General features: G+C 53.8%; 1 protein-coding gene across 1 annotated transcript in view; it reads right to left on the bottom strand.

The window, feature by feature from the left end:
* Window positions 1-2,220: 2,220 nt before the first annotated feature.
* The window catches only part of LOC105805942 (kinesin-like protein KIF19), a 37,004-nt gene continuing 13,136 nt past the window's right edge, over window positions 2,221-26,088 (bottom strand). The window contains exons 10-20 of the mRNA XM_012638910.1: window positions 25,227-25,398; window positions 24,848-24,853; window positions 21,033-21,210; window positions 19,622-19,802; window positions 16,910-17,180; window positions 13,968-14,089; window positions 8,126-8,250; window positions 6,397-6,490; window positions 3,877-4,266; window positions 2,444-2,594; window positions 2,221-2,234 (exon numbers count right to left, since the gene is read on the bottom strand). Coding sequence (XP_012494364.1) covers window positions 2,221-2,234; window positions 2,444-2,594; window positions 3,877-4,266; window positions 6,397-6,490; window positions 8,126-8,250; window positions 13,968-14,089; window positions 16,910-17,180; window positions 19,622-19,802; window positions 21,033-21,210; window positions 24,848-24,853; window positions 25,227-25,398 — 1,704 coding nt within the window. The remainder of the gene's footprint in view (window positions 2,235-2,443; window positions 2,595-3,876; window positions 4,267-6,396; window positions 6,491-8,125; window positions 8,251-13,967; window positions 14,090-16,909; window positions 17,181-19,621; window positions 19,803-21,032; window positions 21,211-24,847; window positions 24,854-25,226; window positions 25,399-26,088) is intronic.

A 26,088-nucleotide genomic window follows, 5' to 3' on the forward strand; every position in this document is an offset into this window, starting at 1 on the left:
AGCAGAGACAGCCAGGCGGAGCAGGAAGGGCCCTGAAGCTGTTGCTGGCCACGTGGGCGCTGCAGGGTGACCCTGGCATGTCACTTCCACTCTGGGCCACAGTTTGCCCATCTGAACCAGCTGGGCTACAGACCTTGCAGGACCATCTGGCTCAAATATGTTCGGACTTTTCCATCTTGGAAACCACAGCTGAAGAGCTGAAAGCCTCTGCCCCCGCAGGGACTCTCTGTAGAGGCTGTCGAGGGAGGGGCCCAGCCCCTTCATGAAGAGCCTGCAAAGAACTCAGCCCCCCTGACAGGCCAGGAGCTCGGCCGGGTCCCCAGGAGAAAGTGTGCCCCTTCCTTGCCAACCGAGAAAACCAGTTACAGACCACGCACTTCCATTTGGAAAAGCCTGACGTGTTTTGTATGTGGACTGGGCATTAGATGACACGAGGGAATTTTTCTTCATTCTTCTAACTGTGGCATGGAAAACTGTCATCCATTAGAGAAAGCTCTTGAAATATTTATGGATGAAACGACGTGATCTAAGAGGGGGCGTTTCTTGAAACATTTCTGGGAAATCAAACACACAGAAATGTGTAGAGACAGATGAGAAGAGAATGCAGAGGACTGCTCGTGGCCGAGGCCGGGCGACGGGGACATGGGCGGCTGTCGCACTACGCTCTCCACTTCCGAGTATGTTTAGAAACTTCACAATAAGATGCTGAGAAAAGAAAACTTCGTTTTTAATGGGATGTACAAATACATCCCAACAGACTTATCTCCAGAGGAGACATGAACATCACTCTGTAGTGCTGGGGCTGTGGAGGGGGTGGCCCGGGGACTTTAACCTTCTGGGCTCAGCAGGAACACCCGTGTGTCTACTTAGGGCCTGCTGTGGCGCCAGGCCCGCCCTAGCCCTACGGGCCCTGGCCCTACGTTACTGCACTGGCGTCTCTGGGTCCCCTGCCCCCAGGGAGGTGCTGTCATTAACACCTCCACCCAGCAAGGGAATGGGAGCCGGCATGCAAGCTTGCAACCTGCCGCCCAGGAAGAGAAGTGTTGGGAGCCGACCCCGGCACCCAGGCACCCTCTTCAAAGTTCCCACTCCCGACCACTCCGCACCCTCTGCGACTTTTTATGTTTCATAAGCAAGTAACCAAAAACAAACAAACAAATAAAAAAAACCAAAAAAACCCCTGAAAACAAAAAAACCCAAAAAGAAAAAAAAAAACTTAAAGGGTTTTAAAAAGGGTTCAAAGTTTTAAAAAAAAAAAATGTTATCGCAGACTTACTTTGTTCCTATCAGTTACAGTAACCAAGAGTGGAGAAATCACAGATAAATCTGCACTTTGTCATCCAGATCAAAGATTACTGAAAAGCCTTTGAAATCGTGTATATGAATCAGGTTGTGCCAAGGTACACACCCACCAGCAAGGCAGAACGTGGGTGCACACGGCGCTCCCACTGTCCTCGAAGTGGGTGTCAGTAACCCCTAAAACGTGCTTGCCCTTGGGACCCCCAAGAACGTACCCTAATAAAACAAGAAAATGAAAGGACACATGGAGCTCTGGTTCAGAGCGAGGGGTCCGGAGCCACCCCCACCCCGGCTTCAAATCCCAACTCAGCCACTGCTAGCTGTGTGACTTGGGCAAGTTCCTTAACCTCTCTGTGCCTCGGTTTACTCATCTGTGAAATGGGGATAACAGTCATTCCTTACTTCGTAGAACTGGTGTGAGGACAAACAGATTGACACCCATAGGGTACCCAGAGGGGGCCTGGCACATAGTAAGTGCTCAGGAATTGTGAGCTGCTACTGTGTAACCCACAACACAGGCTGGTGCCCTGGGCTATCCGTGGCGAGAACTACCTTGCTTGTCTATATTTTCCAGCAGCAGTTGGTGGACCCCCTTTGAGGGGCACTGACACCCACTGAGCTGCTTGTACACTAGTGACAAGTGGGAAACACACTGATGTCCCACAGCGGGGTCGTGTGCGGTTGCTCACATCGCTGTCCTCCCACAGCAAGGAAGTCACCTCGCAGGGGCTGTTTCTGGAGGGTGGGGTCTACACGTGTTTTTTAATTTATAATTTCAATCTATGTTGCAAAATGTTCACCATGTACATATTCTTGTAATAACCACCGGCACAGGAGGCAGGACTCAGACCCACCTGGAACAAGCCAGGGGCCCAGGGGTGCAGCCTGCAGGAGGGCGGCCTCCTGGGCAGGTTTTAGTCGTCATTTTAGCTCTCCTGGGATGGCAGGCAGGCCAGACGCAAACCGGACACCCCGTAAATAATTCTTCCCATGAAGCCAGTGGCCTTGGCTTACCCACTGCCCTGAGAAACCCTGAAACTCACTCGACCTTGGGGTGGGCAACTGGGAACCGCCCAGACTGTCACACTTGCTCAGGAGGGGCAGAGAGAACCCCACATCCCATTTTCTTTCTTTGATCCTGTACCTGCGTGGAAACTGAGGCTGGGTTTTATCTTGGAGGCCACAGGGACAGCAGAGAGGAAGCTCTTCCCTGACGTCGCTGACAGCTGGAGGAGCGCCAGGGGTGGCTGGCTGTCGGCCACACGCTCCGCTGGGGACAGAAGTGGCTCCCGCGGCTGCAGGGGAGAATCACACCGCAGGGCAGGGCATGAGGACGAGGTGCAAAGAAATGACACCTCAAGTTCCTTGTGAGCTGAAGTCACGCACTGATTAGACAACTCCCGTGTGCCCAGGGCTACAGCATGTGGACGTTGCGGGCAGACTCAACACTCACCTTCTCCTTCAACCCCCAGTGAATGAATGAATGAGTGAATGAATGGTGCACGCCTGGCTGTTTGTCCTCCCTCCCTTTTCTCTTACCAACCCCCGCGGTGGAGGGAGTTCTCACCTAAACCAGCGTGATGGGTAATTGTCTGTGCCACCCTGACTGGGCCACAGGGTGCCCAGATATGTGGTCAAACACATCTCAGGTGTTTAACATTTAAACTCATCCAAACTGAGTATAGCAGGTGGGCCGTGCTAGTGTGGGTGGGCCTCGCCTAATCAGGTGGAGGCCTGCATAGAACAAAGTCGGACCCCACCCCACGGCCTCCAGCTGGGACGTCGGCTCTTTCCTCCCCTCACTCTAGAGCTGAAGCACCAGCTCCTCCCGGGTATCACGTCTGCTGCGCGTGGCATGGTGCTTAACACCTAACAACTCAGCTCTTGCACGAGGTATTCAACAGACACATTTTGGAACAAATGAATGTACCTTTTTTTAAGATAAAATACAAATACTATGTAGGGTAGGCACATTAAAATTTATGAAATCATCTTAAGAAGGAAACTGTATTTCCGGCCAGGCGCGGTGGCTCGTGCCTGTAATCCTAGCACTCTGGAGGCTGAGGCGGGAGGATCATTTGAGGTCAGGAGTTCGAGACCAGCCTGAGCAAGAGCAAGACCCCATCTCTACTAAATACAGAAAAAATTAGCTGGGCATGGTGGTGCGCCTGTAGTCCCAGCTACTCGGGAGGCTGAGGCAGGAGGATCGCTTGAGCCCAAGAGTTTGAGGCTACGGTGACCTGTGATGACACCACTGCACTCCAGTCTGACACTGACACCAGCCTGGGTGACAGAGCTAGACTCTGTCTCAAACAAAACAACACAAAACAAAAAACTGTATTTCCACTGGGATTATAACTACATGAAATATGTACACATGTGGCTTAAGGTTAGGCCGGAGCTTAGAAATGTCATGCAAGAAGGAGGGTGTGGCGTGGGACCCTGTTAAGTCCAGGGCCTCCTGTGTCCACCATGAATTTGTGAAAATCCCTGACCATCCCTCCCTGTCCTCTAACTCCAGCTTCCCCAGCTGCACCTGGGACCAGGCCAGGAGCACCCACTCCAGCGCCCACTCACCAGCTGCCCACTCCAGGGGAGAGAGGGCGACCGCTTCTTCCTGGCCTTCCTCTCCACGGAGTGGTCCCTGCACGGGCCGGTGTGGGACCACCTCCTGTCTGCTGCGCTGGGGTCCGGGGTGGTGCTGGGCTTCAGGTCCCTGGAGTCCAGAGCCACCTCCTCCAGGCGGTGGCAGGAGAAGCAGCCACTGCTGCCCTCCTGGTCCTGTGCTTTGGAGCGCCGGGTGGCTGCGATGAGGGCGATGCTCTTGGTGCCCACGGCCATCTCCTGGAGGGCCTGAGCGCTCAGGGCTGGGCTGCCGGCTTCCCCTGTCAGCCTTGCGGTGCTCAGCTCCGGGCCAGCGGGATATAGCTTGGAGACCAGGCTCTTCAGGCTCAGGGGGCTCTGCTTCTGCAGGAAATTAGCACCGCAGGACCGTCAGATGCCACCAGGCTGTCACCATTGTCCCAGCCTGGGGCCATAGACACAGGCCTGGAGACGACGACTCTAGGCAAGCAGTTTATCGGCAGAGTAAGACTGGCGGGGGTGGAACAGGGCAAGGAGGGGAGTGTGGAGCTGGTTCCCGCCCTGGCAGGGCCACGTAACCTCACGGGGGTGCCCAGGGAGAGCGCGGTGCTTGGCCTCCACAGGGACACAGGGGTCTCCCGAGGCTCCCGTGGGGCAGGGGACATCCTCAGCACGGTGACCGGAGCTGGCGGCTGGATGCATCCAGTACCTGCTCACTTATACTATCATTAGCAATAACGAGCAGTAATAGCTTCTTAATAATAGCTCATAGGAAAGGACCACGATTACTAACTTGTGAACACTTGCAGCTTCCTCCGTCCCGAGCCCACCCATCTGCCAAAGAGGTTCTTGCGTTTGGTTTCCTACCACCTGTTCCTCCCCACTCCAGGAAGGGACAACTTCCTACTGATCTGTACAACAAAGGGACAGACAGAAACAGAGAGGGGAGGTGGAGAGGCTGTTTCGGCTCAGGAATGTGAGTAGGGGACTGGGACAGGGGTTGTCGAATGTCTGGGCCGAGGAGTGGCTCTTTGATGTTCTTCAAGAGAAACAGAGGGAAAGGAATGGGAGTTTTCCTTTGGGTTGTTGGACCATTTTTCCTTGAATTTGGCACCAAGTTAAACCTCCTGGATTCATCATTTACAGGTGAGAAACAGAGGCTCAGAGACATGAAGTAACTTTCCCAAGGTCACACAGCTAGCAAGGGATGGAGGGGATTTGAATCCAGGTGTGGCTGATTCCCGAGCCAAAACTCTTGGCAATCAGACTGTACTGAGCCCCCAAAAGCACGCACATCCCAGAGGAGCTGAAGAGCCAGTGTGAGGCTGCAGGAGCCCAGAAAGTACTTTTCATTCATTCATGTAACCTTCCCAAGTGCCCGAGAAGCAGACGTGTTTCCTCCAAAGCCAGCGCAAGCCGATCATGCCAAGGCCCAGGCAGGTTACGCCCCTTCCCATCTCCTTTTCTCAGTCTGTACGTCGAGGGTAGCAATCCCCCCGTCCCATAGCACCCAGGGAGGAGTCTGCACCGGGGTGGACAGTGTCCCCGCAAAATTCATGTCCACCCAGGACCTCAGAGTGTGACTTACTTGGAAAGAGGGTGTTTGCGGATGTAACTAGTTAAAGATCCAGAGATCAGGCCGGGCGCAGTGGCTCACGCCTGTAATCCTAGCTCTCTGGGAGGCCGAGGTGGGCGATTGTTTGAGCTCAGGAGTTCGAGACCAGCCTGAGCAAGAGCGAGACCCCGTCTCTACTAAAATTAGAAAGAAATTAATCGGCCAACTAAAAATATATAGAAAAAATTAGCCGGGCATGGTGGTACATGCCTGTAGTCCCAGCTACTCGGGAGGCTGGGGCAGTAGGATCACTTGAGCCCAGGAGTCTGAGGTTGCTGTGAGCTAGGCTGACGCCACGGCACTCACTCTAGCCAGGGCAACAGAGTGAGACTCTGTCTCAAAAAAAAAAAAAAAAAAAAAAAAAAATCCAGAGATCAGGTCGTGCTGGGTTTATGGTGGGCCCTAACCCTAATGACCGCTGTCCTCACAGACAGGCACAGGGCACAGAGAGGCACAGAAGTGGCCACGTGACAACAGAGGCAAAGACTGGAGCGATGTGGCCACAAGCCACAGAACCCCCAGGGCCATGAGAAGCTGGATACAAGGAAGGACCTTCCCTGGAGCCCCCCGAGGGGGTGAGGCCCTGCCCACAACTCAGTCTTGGACTCTCAGCCTCCAGGGTGTGCGAGAATGAATTTCTGCTGTTCAAGACGCCCAGACTGTGGTACTTTTTGTGGCAGCCCCAGGAGGCCGACACGGTGACTGAAACACTCAACTTGGTGCCACGCTCAGTGAGCGGTCACTACCATTGTGATGGGTGTTTAAGGAGAGTCCTCCTTCCGGAAGCTTCTCTCCTGCTCTCGCTTGGCCCAGCATGGCTCTGACGGAGACACAATGACCCTGCTGGGGAAGGGGAACCTCTCCAGAGCTCAGGGCTCTGGTCAGCACCACACACCAACCTCATGAACTGGTGGAGTTAGCAGGACGCGGACGGATGGTGGAGGGAGAAGAGATTCTTGCTTTCCCGGTTTCTTCGATGATTTGTACCCGTCACTGCAGATGAGACACAGAGACGTCAGCAGAGCCCACTGCCAGGGCCCCACATCCTTCCTCCAAGCTGGGGCGAGCCTGAGCCTGAGCCTCTGGCTACTGCTTCGGCCACACGAACTGCAGCCCACGTATCAGGTCAGGGCCAGTGGCCTCTGCCATGCTTCTGCGATTTGGGGCCACACTGGGCTCATTCACACTGGTCACCTACCGTGGGCCAGATCCTGTACCTGGAGCCAGGTGTGCAGGGTCTTAGCAGACACGGCCCCTGCCCTCCCACACTACCTCTGAGCAAGGAAGCCAGAAGACACGTGAACACGGCTGCAAGGCGTGACACTTGCGGTGCAGAAAACGGGAGGAAAAGGCAGAGCAGTCTCCAACAGGCTGCAGAGAGACCTGGGAGGCGGGGGCAATAAGGACTGAATCTGGTTTTTGTCCCCAGTCCCTGACACAGACCTCCAATTTCTTTGCTATGCTGATGGTGACTCCTGTGGCCCTGGACAGCTGCAGAAGGGGGCTGTCACCAGAAGGACCAAGCATGTGACTAGAGGGTGGGAACCTCGGGCCAGCCGACCTCTCCAGGGAGGGGAGGAGGGCTGGAGATTGAGTTCCGTCACCTGGCCAATGACATAATCAACCACATCCACGTAATGAAGCCCCAAAACACGTCAGGACACTGAGGCTGGAGTAGCTTCCCAGTTGGTAAACACAGTGATGTCCCAGGAGACTGACAGGCTCTGACCCCCTGGGGTGACAGCTTAGCTGAACCTGAGCTGCAGACACGGCTCCCTAGTGTTGCCTTGGACACGGAGCCACCGCTCTGCCTTGCAGGTTGGAGGCGGTTCAGCCTGCTGTCTGGCCACAGTCCGGGCTGCTGCTGCAGGTGTCGCTCTGACAGAGGCCAGGTGGAAGCCTGTCTCCTCTGTGGGCTGGAGGCTGGAGGCCCCAGCTTGCTCCGTGACCTGCAAGCAGCCCTGTGTCTGAGACCCTTTTTCTCAGAGTGGGGCTGACACCTGCTCGCAGCCTGACCTCAAACCTCCGGCCTCCAGAACCGTGAGACGAAAGTATCTGCTGTTTGAGCCCCAGTGTGTGGTATTTGTTGTGGCAGCCCAAGCTGGGACAGTGGCACAAACTGGCAGACTACTAACTATTAACCCTAGGTTCTGAGTCTGCGGGTGTTCCAGTTACTGGTGTAAGTTTTGGTATATTAGAAAACACCAAAATAAAAGCGAGAGAGAGACGGGGGGACGGAGGGAGAGACAAGGGGGAGATAGGCTTTGAGGTAGGAATAAGTAACTAATATTGAACAAAACTTTTTGAATTTCAAGATTCTGTATGTATCTTGAAAAAGATACACATAGAACAGAAAGGGCATTCCTGGCACCAACTCCCCGGCCTCCTGGCTGGTCCTTGCAGTGAGTGTCTCCTGGAACATGTTTATTGTTCCTCAAACAGCCCTGCAAGGAAGGGGCTGTCAGTCACCCTTTGCCAAGAGGACACGGGCTCTGAGCCGCGCCTGGGCTCTGTGTGTCAGCTGAGCGGCCCGGGGTTCGGGTTCACGTCCGCTGCCGGCCCCCCAACCCCAGGCTCCCTAGCTTGGGGAGGCAGGGCCCAGGGCGGGCAGGGAGGAAGCCCACCCACCTGTCTCTCTCCAGGAGCATCAGAGGCAGCTCAAACCGGGCGCCCCACGGGAGGTCCTTCCTGTCATCCAGCTGGTCTCGGCTGGACTCCTCTGGCGGGGGAGACGTATTCAGAATGGAGCCATCCTGGGACCAGACAGAGGAGCAGAGTGAGGCCAGCAAGGACGTGGGAAGCTGCCATCAAGCAGGTGGTCCCTGAAGGGAACAGGAAGTTCCGCTCCCTTCCTGCCACCACCACGCGAAGGGCACCCCCGGCTCCTTCCCAGTGCCCCACCACGGAGACAGAAAGCAGAAAGGAGGACCCCGGGGACCTGGCACAGCCTTGACCTTAAGCAAAACTGGCACACCAGGGAGACACCTATTGTCGGAGCCCCTCAAAAGCCCACAGGTCCTCGAAAGGTTAAACACAGAACTATCTGTGAGCCAGCGATTCCCCTGCGGGTGCACACCCACGCCCACGGGGATCGAAAGCGGGTCTCACGGAGACACTCGCACGCCGTGTTCATGGCAGCAGCCAGGGGTGGGGGCAGCCCAGCGTCCGCAAACAAAACATGGCCCATCCATGCAATGGAATATTACTCAGCCCTAAAAAGGGTGGAAACCCTGACACCTGCTACAACATGGACGGACCTCGAGGACGTCATGCTGTGTGAAATAAGCCAGTCGCAAAAGGACAAATCCTGCGTGATCCCACTTACGTGAGGTCCCAGCGCAGTCAGACCCGCAGAGACAGAAAGTGGGACGGCGGGTGCCAGGGGCTGGGGGAGGGGGAAGCGGGAGTGGGTGTTTAATGGGGACAGTTTCAGTTTGGGACGATGGAAGGATTCTGAAGGTACAAGGTCTGTGCCTGGGTGGTGGTGATGGTTGCGCAACAACGTGAATGTGAATGTGAATGTGAATGTGAATGTGAATGTGAATGTGAATGTGAATGTGAATGTGAACTCTGCACTTAACAACAGTTAAAATGGTAAATTTTGTCTTATATCTACTTTAGCCCACGCACAAAAATAAAATGAAAAAGAAAATCCTGTGGGTGCAGCTGGCAGCTCAGCAGTGGGTGACACCAGGCCTGGCCAGACCAGGGACTCTCGGGGCCATCCCGTGACATGGCACCCTTTAAATCCATGGTCTTTAAATATGTGTTTGAGGAGCTGAGCTCCTTGGAAGGCAGAAGGGAGGAGGAGGAGAAGGAGGAGGAGGATTCTAGTGTGGGTGCCACCCCCACAGACCCAAGAGACTCCTGTTCACCCCAAACCTGCACATGTCACTCACAGGCCTCAGATCCCCTATCTCCCAGGGCCTGCTGCCACCTTCCAGTGGAGTATCCAGGTGCGACTTCCACCTGCTGTGACCCAAGAAGGGCCCCGGCAGCTACAGTTCTCTCGGCCCCTTCCCAGCCTGGGTCAGGTCTGCTAGCCCTTCGAGCCTGAGCCCACGGCAGGCTGTCCAGCTGGCCAGCCGTGACCCCGCTCTGGCCAGAGGTCAGGCACACTGAGTAGGCCAAGGCTTCGTGTGGGTGATAGAGCCGGTGGGAAGGACCTTTCTGAGCACTTGCCTGTGTCCAGCAAGCAGGGAGGAAACGGAGGGGGAGGGCTGCCTCCCCAGAGCTGCCTCTGAGACAAGAGGGAAGGTAGCTCCCTCGAGAGGTGGTCCCAGGAGGAAACGCGGTGCAGCAGGTGAGACATGGAGGGAAGGATGCTGACAACACGTGCATCAGTGCAGGTTTCCGCTGTGAGCCCCAGGGCTGCGTGGAGCCCACCTCGACAGATAGGCAGGGAGTCGGGGTGTCTCGCCACCCATTTCTGTCAGCCACAGGTTGGCAGCTGCCATGAGTTGGGGGGTAACTCCTGGCTCCTGTGTCCTGCCCCACGGGAGCCAAGAGGACTCACAGCTGGAGCGAGCATGGCACTTACAGGAGGGAATTTACAGGAGGACAGAGAGGCTACGCCGTGGCTGCCCCAGCAACAGCCGACAAGATCTGCACAGGATGAGAGTTCACCAGGGACAGGGACCTGCAGGAGGCGGCGAGAACGATGAGCGCCAGAATCCCACAGGCACGGGGCCCAGGACTTGGGGCTTGGGGAACACCTGTGGCTTCCCATAGTGAGGGCTTAGGGCTCTGCAAGGGGTGATGGAAGCCTTCAAGAAGTGGGTGTGTGTGAGCACTGTGACGGGGCAGGTTTGGGAGGGGACCAAGGAGGACCTGGCTTTGGAGACCTGAGACATGTAATTTCTACTCGAGGCCAAAAAAATGCATTATTCACAGTGAAAGATGTTTGAATTCCATCTAATTAGAAGTCAGTCTTGGCTGGGTACAGTGCACCTGTGATCCTAGCACTCTGGGAGGCCGAGGTGGGAGGGTCGCTTGAGCCCAGGAGTTTGAGGCTGCAGTGAGCTACGATGATGCCACGGCACTCTAGCCTGGGTGACAGAGGAAGACCATGTCTCAAAAAAAAAAAAGAAGAAGAAGAAGTCAATCATGAAGAGACAGATGCTAACACTTGGGCATCTAGACGCTGAGAAGTTCTCAGCACACCTACTGCACTGACAAAGATCAGAAAGTTTAACCCTGGAGAGGGAGGCGGTAGGGATATGGCACATGGTGACGGGCGCGTAGGTAGCGCTGTCCCCATGGAGGGCCATCGGGCAACACGGATGAGAATTCTAAAGAGATTCTCCTGCACCCAGCACATCTACTCATGGGAGTTCGTGCTAGAGATGCACAGGTTTGGGGGCAGATGGCACCTACGGTAGCCACTGCGTGTTGCAGGCAGGACCCGCCGATGGGTGCTAAAATGCGTGCACGAGAGAACGAGGAGACACAGGATGTGTGCAAAGTCTCAAAATATTTCCCCACAAGACACTCATCACGAAGGAAAGCAGTGCAGTGGAGGAGCCTGGAGACGCCACCTCGACCAAGGGGTCAAGGTTAACATCACCCGCACGACGACAAGTCCACATCGTGCACCTCTGGACCAGCACTGAGGACGCAGCTCGCCTCTGCGGTGTTCTTGCCAAAAAACACACGACCTCAACCTAACCATGAGAAAACACCAGACAAACCCCAAACAAGGAACATTCTACAAAGTAACCGGCCCACACTCTTCAAGTGCTAAGGTCGTGGAAGGTAAAGGACTGAGGCACCTGCCAGGTTAGAGGAGATCAAGGAGCTACGACGACTACGTGAAACCTGAGTCCTGAATTGTGCTGTGGACCAGAAAAGGACATCTGTGGGGGAAAAACGCATTATAACAAAAGATACTCCCATCACCCCATCACTCAGGAATTACAAGGGTTTGGGCGAGGATGTGGAGTGACGGGAACTCTCGTTCCCTGCTGGTGGGGGTGCAAAACGGTGCAGCCCCCTCGGAGGACAGCTTGGCAGTTTTTCACCAAACCAAACATGCTCCTGCCCTAACGATCCAGACATCGCTCCCCGGCATTTACCCAAAGGAGCTGAAAATTACGTCCACACAAAAACCTGCACATGCACGTTTATAGTGTCTTTATTCGTAGCCAAATCTCAGAGCGACCGCGATGTCCTCCCGCAGGCGAGTGGATACGCTGTGGTACGTGCGGACAGCGGGATGCCATTCAGCACTAAAAACAGAGCTATCGGCCGTGAAAAGATGCGGAAGAGCCTTAGATGCATTCTACTAAGTGAAAGAAGCCGGACTGAAAAGCTGCGTGCTGCAGGATTCTAACCCCATCACGCTCTGGAAAGGGCTCAACTGTGCAGACGGCACAAGGACCAGTGGTTGTCGGGGGCTCGGGCGAGAGGGGTGAACAGGGAGCACAGAGGATTCTTAGGGCAGAGGAACTGCTCTATTTGGTAACGTCATGGTAGACACGTGACCTTATACATGTGTCTAAACCCACAGAGTGATACCACACCGAGAGTGAACCATACGGTAAACGACGGACTGGAGGTGACGTGATGGGTCCATCCCTATGACAAACGCTCTGCTCTGCCGGGAGATGTTGACAACGGGGAGGCTGTGCTGCGTGGCGGTCGGGGGTCCACGGAAACCCTGTGCCTTCCACTCAATTGTGCTGTGAACCTTAAACTGCTCCAAAAATAAAGTCTATTAAAAAACAAAACAGGCCGGGCGCGGTGGCTCAGGCCTGTAATCCTAGCTCCCTGGGAGGCTGAGGCGGGTGGATTGTTTGAGCTCAGGAGTTCGAAACCAGCCTGAGCAAGAGCGAGACCCCGTCTCTACTAAAAATAGAAAGAAAGTAATCGGACAACTAAAAATACATAGAAAAAATTAGCCGGGCATGGTGGCATGCCTGTAGTCCCAGCTACTCGGGAGGCTGAGGCAGAAGGATTGCTTGAGCCCAGGAGTGTGAGGTTGCTGTGAGCTAGGCTGACGCCACGGCACTCACTCTAGCCAGGGCAACAGAGTGAGACTCTGTCTCAAAAACAAAAAAACAAAAAAACAAAAAATGCAAAACCCAAAACAAGACATGTCTGGCATAGGGTCCTCCAGCTCTGCCCCGGCCGCCCTGTCTGTCTGTGTCCTGACCGAGAGCCATAGCCAGCCTCGACCACCCCGTGACCTGCCAGCTGTGGGGCTTCGCCAGCAGGCTTGAGCCTAAACCTGGCCCTGAGCATTCCCGGGCACTGGAGGTACCTAGGTTGTCATCCAGAACACTGAAAGAGACTGTCCCTGGCCCCGAGCACATTCGTCCAACCCTGGCATAAGCCCCCTGCCCTGCCCCTCACCTCGGACACACCTGGGGGCATCCTGGTCTCTCGCTGTCCACAGCTGCAGCCTCTGTCGGTTCCCCTGATGAATGCTTGGCTGATCTCCCGGCGCCTAGTGCCTCTTCCTTTGACACCCCAACCAGCCCCACCTCAGGACAGTTTGGAGCACTCCCTGGTGGGGACCCCCCTGCTGCCACTTTTAGGGTGACTCCAGCTGGGGTTCGGGGTTCAGTGGGATAGAACATACAGGATGGACGAGAAGGGCGAGCACGGTGGTGACACTTTGCAAGCAGGAGACAGATGTGCAAGTGCCAGCAGACCAACCCCGCGCAGCCATCAAGGCGCAGACCCACCGCGGAGCCTGGTACTTCTGTTCCAGGGGTTGGGGAAGTGGCTTTAGCTGCAGGCAGACCCGTGTCCCCTCCCTCACACTGTACTTCTGGGTGATGGCCCCTGCCCAGGCTGAGATCTGGAGGTTTCATCCCCCTGCTCCCAAGAAGGTGAACAGAGGGTCTGTGGCTGTGGGACACCAGGCCTGGGCCAGGGCACACAGGGTTAGGCGATGGCAGCATTCACACTCACAGCGCAGGTGGAGGCCCCTCGCAGTGCTCTTGCCCTAGCGAGCTCCCAGCTGAGCACCATAGCCCACCCCGCAGAGAACTGACAAGCCCCAGAGGAGAGCCCTAGAACGACATCTTGCTGAGGTTCCCCAGAAGACAACTGTGCGGGCCACCAAGACAAGACCCCCAACTTAGGGAGCTCAGGCTGCTTCTCCAGTGGCTTTCTGTCTCCCACGAGGAGCCCCTGACCATAGCCAAGGATCACGGCATCGTGGAGGCAGAGAGCAAACCCTCCCTGCCACCTGTGAGCAGCACCTGGGCCACCAGGTGCTCCCAGGTGTGCCAGCCTGCATCAAGCCTCCCGGCCAGCCTTGGCCTTCAGGGCCCTGGTGGGGCTCGCCATGTCCCTAAGCCCACCGGCATCCCCCGCTGGGCACGGCCCGTCCTCTGCCTTGGCTTTCTGGCTCAACTGCCTGTTTGTACATTTCCTCTTCTGCTTCAGGCCTGGTGCAAGCGGAGCCCCCCCACAGGCCTGAGCCCAGGGCGCGGAGCTGCGGGTGGCAGGTCAGACTCACCCGGAGGGAGCTGGACATCAGCGAGTGCAGTAGCAGCAAGCGGTTCAGTGTGCCCTCGCCCAGCTCCCGGGCATACAGGCAGTACCGCTTGTCCAGGGCCTCCGGCACCGGGATGCCACCGTCTGTGGGAGCCAGCAGAGAGCAGAGGTTAGAGCAGGGCCGGGGGTGCAGCTCCAACACCACCAAATCCGTGCAATAGCACCACCTGTTCAAAGGCAAATACTCTGACCTGATAGAAGAGGCTTTTGTGGAGAGTGAGGTTTCTATATATTCGCTGTCTTTTTTTCTATTGTGTTCGTGTATTGCCTTTTAATCATAAAACAATGTTGCTTACAATTCTAAAGTATAAATAAAATTTAAGTGAAACGACCACTCCTAGGAGTATACCCCAGAGAACAGAAAACAGGTGTCAATCAAAAACTTACACAGAACGTTCTTAGCATTGTTCACAGGAGCCAAAAGCTGGACACACACCAAATGCCCACGAACAGAAGACTGGGTAAACAAACGCGGTCTAGCCACCCGGTGGAATATTACACCATCGTGAAAAGGAATGAGATTCTGACACATCACGGAAATTCAAAAATATTCTGATGAGTGAAGCCAGATGCAAAAGGTCGTGGGCTGTATGACTCCGTTTACATGAAACGTCCAGAACAGGCACATCTGCAGACAGGGAGCAGACTGGTGGTGGCCGGGGCTGGGACAGGGGGACAAGGAGTGACTGCTCCCTGGGTTTGAGGTGTCTTTATAGACTAGGGGACGTGTTTTAGATCTCAGCAGAGGTGACGGCTGCACAACATTGTGAATGTACTAAATGCACTGAGCTGTTCACTTTGAAATGCTTAAAATGGTGCATTTTATGTCATGTGGTTCTTACCACAATAAAAAGTGTTAAAGTAGGAAATTTGAAGATGGCATAATTTCAGCTCTGGTAAAATTTGACTGCTTATGGGCCAGGACTAAAGAGGGGGTTGGATTATAGGTAACCTGTTTTCTTTTCTAAAACATTGCTTAATGTTGTTATAGTTTTTTAAAAATAAAGTATCTTTTTTTATTATAAAGGAAAGTATGAATACGTGCCCCAAAGGAGAACTCGGTATTCAGTCTAAATAAGTGTTGACTATAAAAACATAATGATGATGATGATGATATCTGAACACAACAAGCCCTTTCAGCCCCAGAATGCTGCACACACTTTCACAGACACATGTGTGAGCACATACACACATGCACATATATGCACACGCCCACACATGCATACATGCACATACACACATGCATACACATGTGTACACACAACGCCCATACACATGCCTATGCACACATGCTGGTGCACACGTATGCGTTCACATGCATACATGCACACACACACGTGCACACACACAGACCAAGGCCTCAGGCCATGCTCTCCTCCCAAGAGGCAGCCTCTCCATCCTTCAGGTCTCGGCTCAAATGTCATTTCTTCCCAGAATCTCCTCTGACCACCACCTTTCAGACAAGGCCAGGCCGGCCCCCCTGATGCTCTCATAACTCTGTTTCCGTTCCAGCTGCCATCCCAGGGCAAAATTATACAGTTCCTCATGTGACCAGCTATTTAGAGACTGTCAGCTCCAGGGGACAGCCGCTGCCCAGCGTGGTGCCGGCTGCATATGCAGCACCTGTCCAACGCCTGGCATTCAGAAAACGTTTGTGGAACTGAAGAATGAATGAATGGACAGACGAGAAGCAGGTGTGGATTCCCTTCCCCCTCCCACTGCATCCAGGTGCCCAAGTTCAGAGGGGACAATGGTCACCAAGGAGGAGACAAAGTGTTGGGCACTGAGGCCAAATCCCAACTCCTTCGTGCCACACCCTGCCGCTTCTCTGAGCTAGTAGCTTCTACAGAGACATAGAAAGGTCAGAGAAACCAAGGAAAGGGGCCTGTGTAACTGCTTCACGCTCGTGGCAACTGTGTGTGTGTGTGTGTGTGTGTGTGTGTGTGTGTGTGTGTGCGCGCGCACATCACGGTGGCCCCCCAACCCCCCTGACCTTGCGCAATCCCCCCCAGGAAAGCATGCGCTTCCCCTGGAAGTTTCCTGCTGCTGACATCAGCAACCCCGGCTCGAGGTGGCCTTCCTGCTGTCGCGTGAGCAGTTGTGGCATCGCCAGTGAATTGAGAAAATACAGGACATCCCGACAGAATGCGGGGGGGCAGGGTGCAGGATGTTCTCTCACTGCGGAGGACGTTAATGCGAATAAGTCTGTAGATTAGTATTGTCAAGGTTGATATCCTGGGGTCATGTAAGAAAACGTCCTTGTTTTTAGAAAATATACCCTAAAGTATTTAAGGGTATCAAAAAAATGCTTTAGGGGAGAGACAGAGAGAGAGAGAGAGAGAAGGGAGAGGGAAATATTACTGCTTGGGAATCCACAGGAATTTTTTGTACAGTACTACTCTTGCAACTTTTCTGTAAGTCTGAAATTATATCAAAATAAAAAGCTAAAAAAGAAAAGAAAACATGGGGCAGGAGCTCTGAGAGAACGAGGAGCGGGAGGAAGAGGTGTGGCTGGCGTGGCCAGGGCTGTCCGCTCCACAGGCTTGGAGACGGGGCACAGGGCAGGAGGGGGCTGCAGGAACACGGGACACACAGACAATGTCCACATTCACCAACAGGGACAGTCAGAAGGTGACAAGGCGGATTTCATCACACTCTCATAAAACAACTCCTAGGGTCCCAAGTGAGTGAAAAGCAAAAGCAAAGGCAAGCCTGGTCGGTGGGTACGGCAGGCTCCTGTTAGTGTAAGGATAACCCCCTTGCACACTCACGCCTTGCACACTGCGCCCAGGAAAGGATGGCAGGGGCTTAGCGCAGGGGCAGGGCCAGGGTCGGGCGGAAAGGAGATGGTGTCCGTGCTATGCAGTTTGGACTGTCCCTGCCGGGCCGCAGGGCTGGGCTCACCCTGGATCAGCTGCCGCTGCTCGTGAATGACCTGCTCGCACAGCAGCCGGTGCTGGTGGTAGCGCTGGATCACGAAGTCCTTCTGGCACAGCAGGTTCTTGCGGCACAGGTTGCTGGCCTGCAGCGCCGTGTTCTCCACCTCCAGCTCGTGGGCCCTGCACAGCAGCCGCAGCACCTCCCGCTGGTCCTCGCTGGTCACCTGCCTGGGCAGCAGGTTCTCCATCTGAGACACCTTGTGCTTGGCGGTGGCCAGGCGCCGCTCCAGCCCCGCCTGGCGGAGAAGCCGAGAGTTCAGGGAAGGTGAGGGGGCTCCGCTGCCCACACCTGCTCTCTCCTGCAGGCCGGGTCTGCAAACTGCAGCAGGGAAACGGGTGGCGGCCAGCTCTGGGGACCTGCTTCCCTCGCCCGTACTAACCACATCTTGTCTTTTCTCAGTTCTGAGGCTTTGACATGGGGACGGCCGGGGGACTGCCCCTCCCAGGCTGAGCCAACTCCTAGACACAAACGACTAGGGCCACCAGCTCACCCATGGCCCATGGACACGCTGTTCATATGCAAACCAGCTAACCTAGAACCCAGGCCCCAGCCGGCCCTCTCCAGGCGCTCACACTCCACCCTCATCACCCAGGGCAGGCGCCAGACACTACGGGCCAGGCCTGGGCCCCGGAGCCCTCCAAAATTACTCGAACCAGCCAATCCTAAACCTGCTTACACCACCCTGCCTGTTCCTTCCCATGGGAATTGCAATAAAGGCTCTTGGCCAACTTCTCCTCTCGCTCGTCCTGCTACAGAAAGTCGGCACTGCCATCTCCACACGGCGCGTCTTCCCGAGCCAGCACCAGGCCTCGCGGAGCATTCTCGGAAAGAGCACGCTACGTCCCCTACGCTACGACCTCTCGTCTAGAACCGGGGGCCTGGTCCTCAACCATGAGGAGCCTAAGATGCAGCAGGCAGCCCTGAGGCCCTGTTCCCCGCCATGGGCCACGGGAGCTCACCACCACCTGTGTCCCCGAAGGCCATGAAGCTCACCACCACGTGGGACACGGCTGGGAGCCCTGGAGAGGCACCTGTGAGCCGCGACCGTGCACTGTACAATCAGTTGGGGCTCTCCAGAGAAACAGCCACTAGGCGAGAGACGCATAGACGCAGATGTGTTTACGTGTCTGTGTGTGTGTGTGTGTGTGTGTGTGTGTGTGTGTACACTCAAAGCCAGCTGACCGCAGATGTTAACCACACCTATGAAACACCTTCACAGCAACACCTGGGTTGGTGTGTGATTGAACCACTGGGCCCTATGTCCAGTCACAGCAAAGTAACCATCACACCGAGTAACTCGATCTCGGCCACAGCAGCCGTGCAAGCCCACCCCCCATCACTGGCCCTAGGTCAGATGACAACACCCAGTGCCGCCAGGAGGAGGGGTCTGGCCACCTTGTTCTTCCTCTGGGGCTGATGGGGTCCCCTTTGGGAGGAGGGGCTCAGCTCCCCTGGGGAGATCCTCCTCTCCTCCCTCAAGGCACTGCTCCCCAGCCCTTGGCCCTTCCGCGGCCTCCCGAGCACCCACACCCATGGCCGCTTCGGGGCCACTGCACTGAACCGTGGACGGTCGCATGTGTCTCTCCCACGCAATTCTGAGCTGAAGGCACAGCGTGTGTCCTTCATCTTTGTGTCTCCAGGGCCGAGCACTGAGCTGGATGTTGAAAACACGGACTTGTTGGGATTAATTGTTAACTAATTAATTAGTTAACAGACGCTTCGTTTGCATGCTACATGGCATATTGATATCTACATTTAGCTCCTGAAGGTCATACTCCCTTGTGGATGCTCTTTACTGGTTTGAGCAAAAGGCGGTTTTCTCATTTTTAAAGGTCAGAGGACTTTTGAAGTGAAATCGCGTCATCTCCAAATTGCTGAGGCAGATGTAATAATGCTGAGAGGTTCCTGGTTTGGCTGCATAGCTTTTAAGTGAAATAAATGCCGCCTGCTTTTAATATCATGACATCAACAGATGCTTTTTGTGCTTGCCTGAAAATACACCTGCAAACATTTAACTAATGGGCTGAAATAGTACCCAGCTTTCTGGCATTTCCCCCAAAGTGTCTGTCACGCGCCAGCTCTGTAATTTTTCTCAAGTGAGACTATTAGATAACTAGCTATTATAAAAATAGCTAGTGCTTCTTGGAAAACAAAAACGCGCCAAGACTTCCTTCTCCAGAGAGGAACCGCAAGTGTGGGCTTCCTTCCGTCCGAGGCCAGACTCAGCAGAGAGCTCAGCGAGAAGCGATGGGGGTCACTTTGCAAACTGGGAGGCGCTCGTGCTACACGGGGTGTTACCACAGGGGGATCGCGGGGAAGCAGAAGGCCTTGCCCTTCTAGATGCCACCAGAGAACAAGGCAGGCAGGGGCCTCCGTGGACACCACAGCACTACTCACGCCCCATTGCCACGGTCACTGAGCCCCCTAGCCCCCTGGCATGGGTGCCACTCCAGTCGAAGGGGCATGGGCCAAGCTCGGCTCCTCCCGCCACTGGGGATCTGGGATAATTTACCTAACCTCTCTGAGCTTCGGTTTTCTCATCTATAAAATGTTTGGGATCGGCCCTGCTGCGTGGGATGAGCTAATGTGCACCAGGGGCCCACTGCTCAGTAGTCAGTGACCGCCAGTGACCCGTCGCTACTGCCTGACCGTGAGAGTGCTCGGCCCGCTCCCCACCTTGAGGGCCGCGGTTTTCCGCTGCTCGGCTAACAGCAGGTTGACCTCCTCTCTGGCCAGAGCCACTTCGTGTGGCTCCGAGGACTCGTCCCCGTCCCCGTCGGCGTCCAGCGGCTCCTCACCCTTCTCTGGCTCTCCCCTGGCCCTGGGGCCATGGTGGGGGGTCTTTTCCCTCTCCCAGCTGTGGGGAAGAAATACAGAGGGTCAGGGTGCAGGCCCCGCCTGGGATGGGAGTCCTGGCGCCTCCGGCCCTGAGCCCCTCCTGGCCCCAGCTGACCTACGTGTACGCACGGGCATGAAAGCAGAGAACTGGGTCTGCTCTATGATCCCTTACATATACATATATATATATTTTTAAAGGCATGACCAAAAACTAGAAGGAAATACAAGGATTGGGAAACGTGTGGCAGGATCAGAGTGAACAAGTGTGGGGCTCTGCCGCTGCCCCAGCCTCCGACCCCAGAACACCCCTGGCCACTGGGTGACCTTGGCATCTCCTACGTAAATGCCCCCCTCTGGCCTCGGTTTCCTCAGCTGTAAGGCTGGGATGACAACTGCCCGTACACCAGGGCTCTCTGAGGATTGGCTGCACTGACGGCCGCCCTAGAGAGAGGGTCCCCAAGGGGCGTGTGGAAGGAGGGCCGAGGCAGCAAGTGCAGACTGACGTCTGGCTGGAAGCGATGAGATGTGAGCATCTCCTTTCACTTAGCACCCCTCTAGCGTCAGGCCTGCGCTGTTCGTGCAATTCTGTTAAGAGAAGCAGGAAGGAAGGAGGAAGCAAAGGGGGAGGAGAAGCGTGGGGAGAACCGGGAGCAGAAGTGCGGGGAGGAAATGGACGTGAGCGCGGCGTTGGGTTTCAGGGTGCCCATGAGTAAGGAGGGCTGGTGTCCCTGTCGTCCCAGTGCAATTGTCAGGAGCACCCCTTTCACCCCAAACACATCCTGGGGTGGCTAAGTGGTACGGTCAGTATCCACCTGTAGTCACTCTGCCCTCAGCAGGTAGGAACAGGAAGTAAATGCGCAATGGAGAAAGAGCCCCGGCCTAGGGATGGGCAAACCCACGTGTCCTCTCCCATAAACGGAGTTGATCCAGCTGACCTGCCAGGGCTGCCTCTGGACATCAGATTGTGAGAAAGAGGTTGAAGGGATCTGGAAGCTTCTCCCACCTGGCCCAGCTTAGCTACAGGGGCAAGAGAGCAGTGGAGGCCTGGGGTCAGAGACCTGCCTGGGAAGAGAGGGTGCCATTGGCCATCATCCCCATGGTGGACCTGCAGGCAGCGGGAGGTGGCTGGACAGCAGCAAAAAGCAATAGCTCCCACCAGTGGCCCTGTCTGCTCCTCACGGCCTCCCCTGCCCTGTTGGGATGGACAGTGCTGGGGTCCTGGTGACACCCAGTGGGCAGGCACACTCACTCCGCAATGGTCAGCAGGTGGCGGGACATGTCGACGTGCAGCTCGATGTTGGTGTTCTCGAGCTCCACCAGGCTGCGCCGCATCTCCATCTGCTCCTTGAAGGCCGCGATGAGCTGGGCTCGGATCTTGTTCATCTGCAGGCGGCTGTCCTCCTCTGCGTCATGCAGGGGAATTGTGACTACAGGCAGGAAAGCAGCTGGCTGCAGCAGGAGCAGTGCCGCCTAAGCCAGGGCTGAACTCCATGCTCACCCACAAAATGCAGTCTGGCCCATGGAGGAGCTCAACACATACGTGTAGGAAAATATGGATGGATGGATGGATGGGAGGGTGGATGAGAGAATGGGTGGGTGGGTGGATGGATGGGAGAATGGATGGATGGATGCATGAATGGATGGTGGATAGATGAGTGAGTGGATGGATGGATGGATGGATGGGTAAGTGGATAGGAGAATGGGGGGGTGGGTGGATGGGTGAATGGATGGGAGAATGGATGGATGGATGCATGAATGGATGGTGGATAGATGAGTGGATGGATGGGTGGGTGGGTAGGTAGGTGGATGGATGGATGGTGGATAGATGAGTGGATAGATGGGTAGGTGGGTGGATGAGAGAATGGGTTGGTGGATGGGTGAAAGGATGGTTGAACTGGTGAATAAATGAATGGATGATTTAGAGGAATTTAAACCCTCTCTTTGCCTGGTTTGGAGTCAGGCTACCTGCATTTGAGTTTCAGGAAGCCAAAGAGGGGTGAGGCTGGGCTAACCACTTCAGCTCAGACCTCACTTTCTCGGAATGCTGCCAAATCCTCACTCTGGGTCCATCTGCCACCTGCCCTCTCTTTCACAGCGCTCTGTGTATCTATACTTAGTTAACATTTTGGGATAAATGTTTCACATCTGTCTTTCCTGTTAGAGTATGAGCTCCACAGAGCAAAACCATTCTTGTCTTTTGGTTTCCTGTTCATTGTGGCCCTGCACATCCTGCAGGCTACCTCCTACCACACACTGTCTCCTTGGGCACCCGCCACATGGGCCCACCAAGCCCATCGGTCCCAGGGCCTTTGCACATGTCATCCCCTCTGCCACAAGGCTCTGAACCCACATCTGTGATGGAGCATCCATTCCTGAGTTACGATGCTGCCTCCTCACACAGGCCCTTCCACGGCAAGCAGCTATGCTACACCCCTACCTGCCCTCCCTTGACCCATCTCCTCCCCAGCACTGTCTCCTGAGATCCCTGCATCCTTGCTTGTTGTCTCCCTCCCATGGGAATGTGTCTTTGTGGGGGCAGAGGCCATCCAGGTCCTACTCCCCTGCCTCCAGCAGGGAGAACCACACCTGCTACTGAGAGGTGCTCGATGAATGTGAGATGCGTGAATATGAGAAGGAGCATGATGCCGATTCCCGACTGTGCGTGTAAGTATGCATATGTACACATTTATGTGTGTATGTGTGATATGCATCTATGTGTGAATGTGTGCATTCATGCACATATGTGCATACACATTTTTATGTGTGCATATGTAAGTATGTACATGTATGCATTTGTGTGAATGTATGTTTGCATGTGTATATGCATACATATTTATGTACATGTGTGTATAAGTATATACACGTACACATTTATGTGTGAAAGTGTTTATTTGTGTATGTATGTGTGTGTTTGTGTGTGTATATGTGTGTACATGTATGCATTTATGTGTGGATGTATTTGTGCATGTATGTGTGTACACATTATGTGTGTGTGTATTTAAAAGGCTGGAAGGAAATAACTAAATGCTGACAGTGGTTATCTCCAAGTTGTGGGAGTACAAATTTGTTCTGTCTTCTCTTTATACTTGGCAGTATTCTCCAAGTTGTGAATGATAATCACATATTACAACTACAATCAGGAAACATTTTTAAACAAGACATATTTACACAGGTAGGAAGGGAAGACACTTTTGTTATAAAAATTCAAATTATACATCAAGAGTTAAAAGTCTTGACCACCTGATCACTTACCACAGGTAACCACCACTCCCCTGTGTGCCCTTCTAAACCTTTGTCTGCATGGTTTTGTACATATAGATGTATCTAGAGAGACACATGGGGTTTTTTGGGGGGTTTTCTATAAATGGTATCAGACCAGAGCTATTATTTTTCCACTTGCTTTTCTCACCCAGTGAAGTGTCTCAGAGGCCGTCTGCCTGCACAGTGGACCCTCCTCGTTCTGGGTAATGGCTGCAGAGCGCAGGGGTGCATCCCAGTCTGCTAATCCCATCCGCCTAGATGGCACTTTGGGCCATTCTGGTCACAAGCCTCCTGGAGCACATGGGTGCCTTTGGAAGAGCGAATTGCTTGGGCACATTAAGTTTTAACAGATGCTGTTCAATTGCCCTCAAAGGAGACATTAATTTACACTCCCAACATTAAGGGGGTTTTGAGGTTTTTTGTTTGTTTTTTCATTTGTTTTATAGACAAGGTCTTGCTGTGTTGCCTAGGCTACAGTGCAGTGTCTCTCAGGCAGACCAGAGCTCACTACAGCCTTGAATTCCTGGCCTCAAGTGATCCTTGTGGCTCAGCCTCCAGGGCAGCTGGGACTATAGGCACGAGCCACAGAGCCCTCCATAATAGTGTTTAAGGGTACCATTTACATGCTTAATTTCATATAATTTTTTTAGCATGTTCTGCTCTATTCTGGCAATTGTATACAATTTTATTATCCATTTAATAAACATTTCCTATTACCTGACATTTTAATTTTAGCCAGTCCAATAAGTGCAAATTGTTTCAATCTGCATCTCTGTTCCTGAATGCATTTGAGAATCGTTTCATGTGTTTATTGGCCTCTAGGAATTCTTCTGCGAATTGCCTTTTCATTGCCTTGCCACTTTTATTTATTTTTTATTTTTTTATTTTTTTTGAGACAGAGTCTCACTGTGTTGCCTGGGCTAGAGTGCTGTGGCGTCAGCCTAGCTCACAGCAACCTCAAACTCCTGGGCTTAAGCGATCCTCCTGCCTCAGCCTCCCGAGTAGCTGGGACTACAGGCATGCGCCACCATGCCCGGCTAATTTTTTCTATATGTTTTTAGTTGTCCAGCTAATTTCTTTCTAATTTTAGTAGAGACGGGGTCTTGCTCTTGCTCAGGCTGGTTTCGAACTCCTGAGCTCAAACAATCCACCCGCCTCGGCCTCCCAGAGAGGTCTTGCCACTTTTAAAAATTGGGCTGCTTGCTCTTTCTTATTGATTTTTTAGAAGTCCTTTATAAGTTATGGTAAAACTTATCTTAATAGACCAAAACACAGGTACATATGTGTGTGTATGTACACACGTCTGATTGGTTTGGCTTTGTTACAGGTATACTTAAGAGTGCCTTTGTAACTCACTGATGAATTTCACAATTTATGGTGAAACTGTGGTAGGCTTTGAGACCTGGGAAGGAGGCCTAAATAAAACTGACTTGCGGGGGAAGGGGAGTGGGAGAAATTGTTTGGTGGGTAAGGCGTTTGGAGAGCCGGAAATGTTCCAGAGCTAGGTAGAGGTGGCGGCTGCACAGCAGAGCAAATGTCTAAATGCCATGGAATTATTCACCTTCATTTGGTTCATTTTCTGCTACAAGTTTCGCCTCAATAAATTTTTTTTTTTTTTTGAGACAGAGTCTCACTCTGTAGCTGGGCTGGAGGGCAGTGGCATCATCACAGCTCACTGCAGCCTCAAACTCCTGGGCTCAAGATCCTCCCGCCTCAGCCTCCCAAAGTGCCAGGATTACAGGCATGAGCCACTGCACCCGGCCCTCAGTGAATTTTTAAAAAGGTGTTAGAAATGCTGGGGACCCTGTACTATATCTGCAACTCTTTTGTAAATCTAAAATTAGTCCAAAATAGGAAGATTGTATTTTAAAAAGTTGATCTGGGAGGAAGAAAAAACAAATAGGAGGGTAAAATGAAAAAGAAGAAGAAAGGCAGAAAAAGACAGTGAAAATGTAGAAAAAAGCAGAGAAAATAATCCAGTCCCCACATTTTACAAGTGAGGAATTAAAGCTGGGGCAGGGACACACTTCAGGTAGTAGCCATGCTGGAACTCAAGCCCGTGGCAGGGTTGCCGAAGCTCAGAGCCACCAACTGCGCACCAAGCCCTCGACAGGGAGGAGCGATCAGGCCAGGATGGTGGCCACAGCGCCCTGGGGAGGACGACAAGGCCCGTGTGCGTCACCAGATCTGCTCTCACCTCTGTCTTGTGTGTCCTGGATGCTGGGGTTGCTTTTCTTCTCCTTCTCCTGCTTCTCGAGTTTTGATTTGAGGTGCTCGATCTCTTTGCGCAGGTGGGAGATGACATCCGTGTACTGTGCTATGCGGTAGGAGACGTTCAGCAGGTTGCGCTTGACCTAGCGGAGCAGGACACCCGGCCAAGGTCAGACCCGGTGGGGACGGCCCCACCGAGGATGGCAGTAATATGCCCAACATGCTTTTGTTCCAAAAACCCAAATCAATGCTTTTCAGCCTTGAAAAAGAAGGAAACTCTACGACAGGGATTAACCCTGAGGACATCGTGCTCAGTGAAATAAGCCAGTCAAATCCTGCGTGATTCCACTTCTACAGGGTCCCTAGAGTCAAACCCACAGAGACAGAAAGTAGAATAGTGGGTCCCAGGGCTGGGAGGGGTGGGGACAGGGTTCAGTTTGGGAAGATGTGGATGGTGACGATGGTTGCATAACAGTGTGAATGTGTTTAACTCAACTGTGCACTTAAGAATGGTTACAATGGTGGGCTGGGCGCGGTAGCTCACACCTGTAATCCTAGCACTCTGGGAGGCTAAGGCGGGCAGATTGTCCTGAGCTCAGGAGTTCGAGACCAGCCTGAGCAAGAGTGAGAGCCCGTCTCTACTAAAAATAGAAAGAAATTGGCCAAACAACTAAAAATAGAAAAAAAATGAGCCAGGCATGGTGGCACGTGCCTGTAGTCCCAGCTACCTGGGACGCTGAGGCAGGAGGATCGCTTGAGCCCAGGAGTTTGAGGTTGCTGTGAGCTAGGCTGACGCCATGGCACTCACCCCAGGCAAGAGAGTGAGACTCTGT

The sequence above is a fragment of the Propithecus coquereli genome, unplaced genomic scaffold (genome assembly GCF_000956105.1).
Source record: "Propithecus coquereli isolate 6110/MARCELLA unplaced genomic scaffold, Pcoq_1.0 Scaffold137, whole genome shotgun sequence".
NCBI classification, from domain to species: domain Eukaryota; kingdom Metazoa; phylum Chordata; class Mammalia; order Primates; family Indriidae; genus Propithecus; species Propithecus coquereli.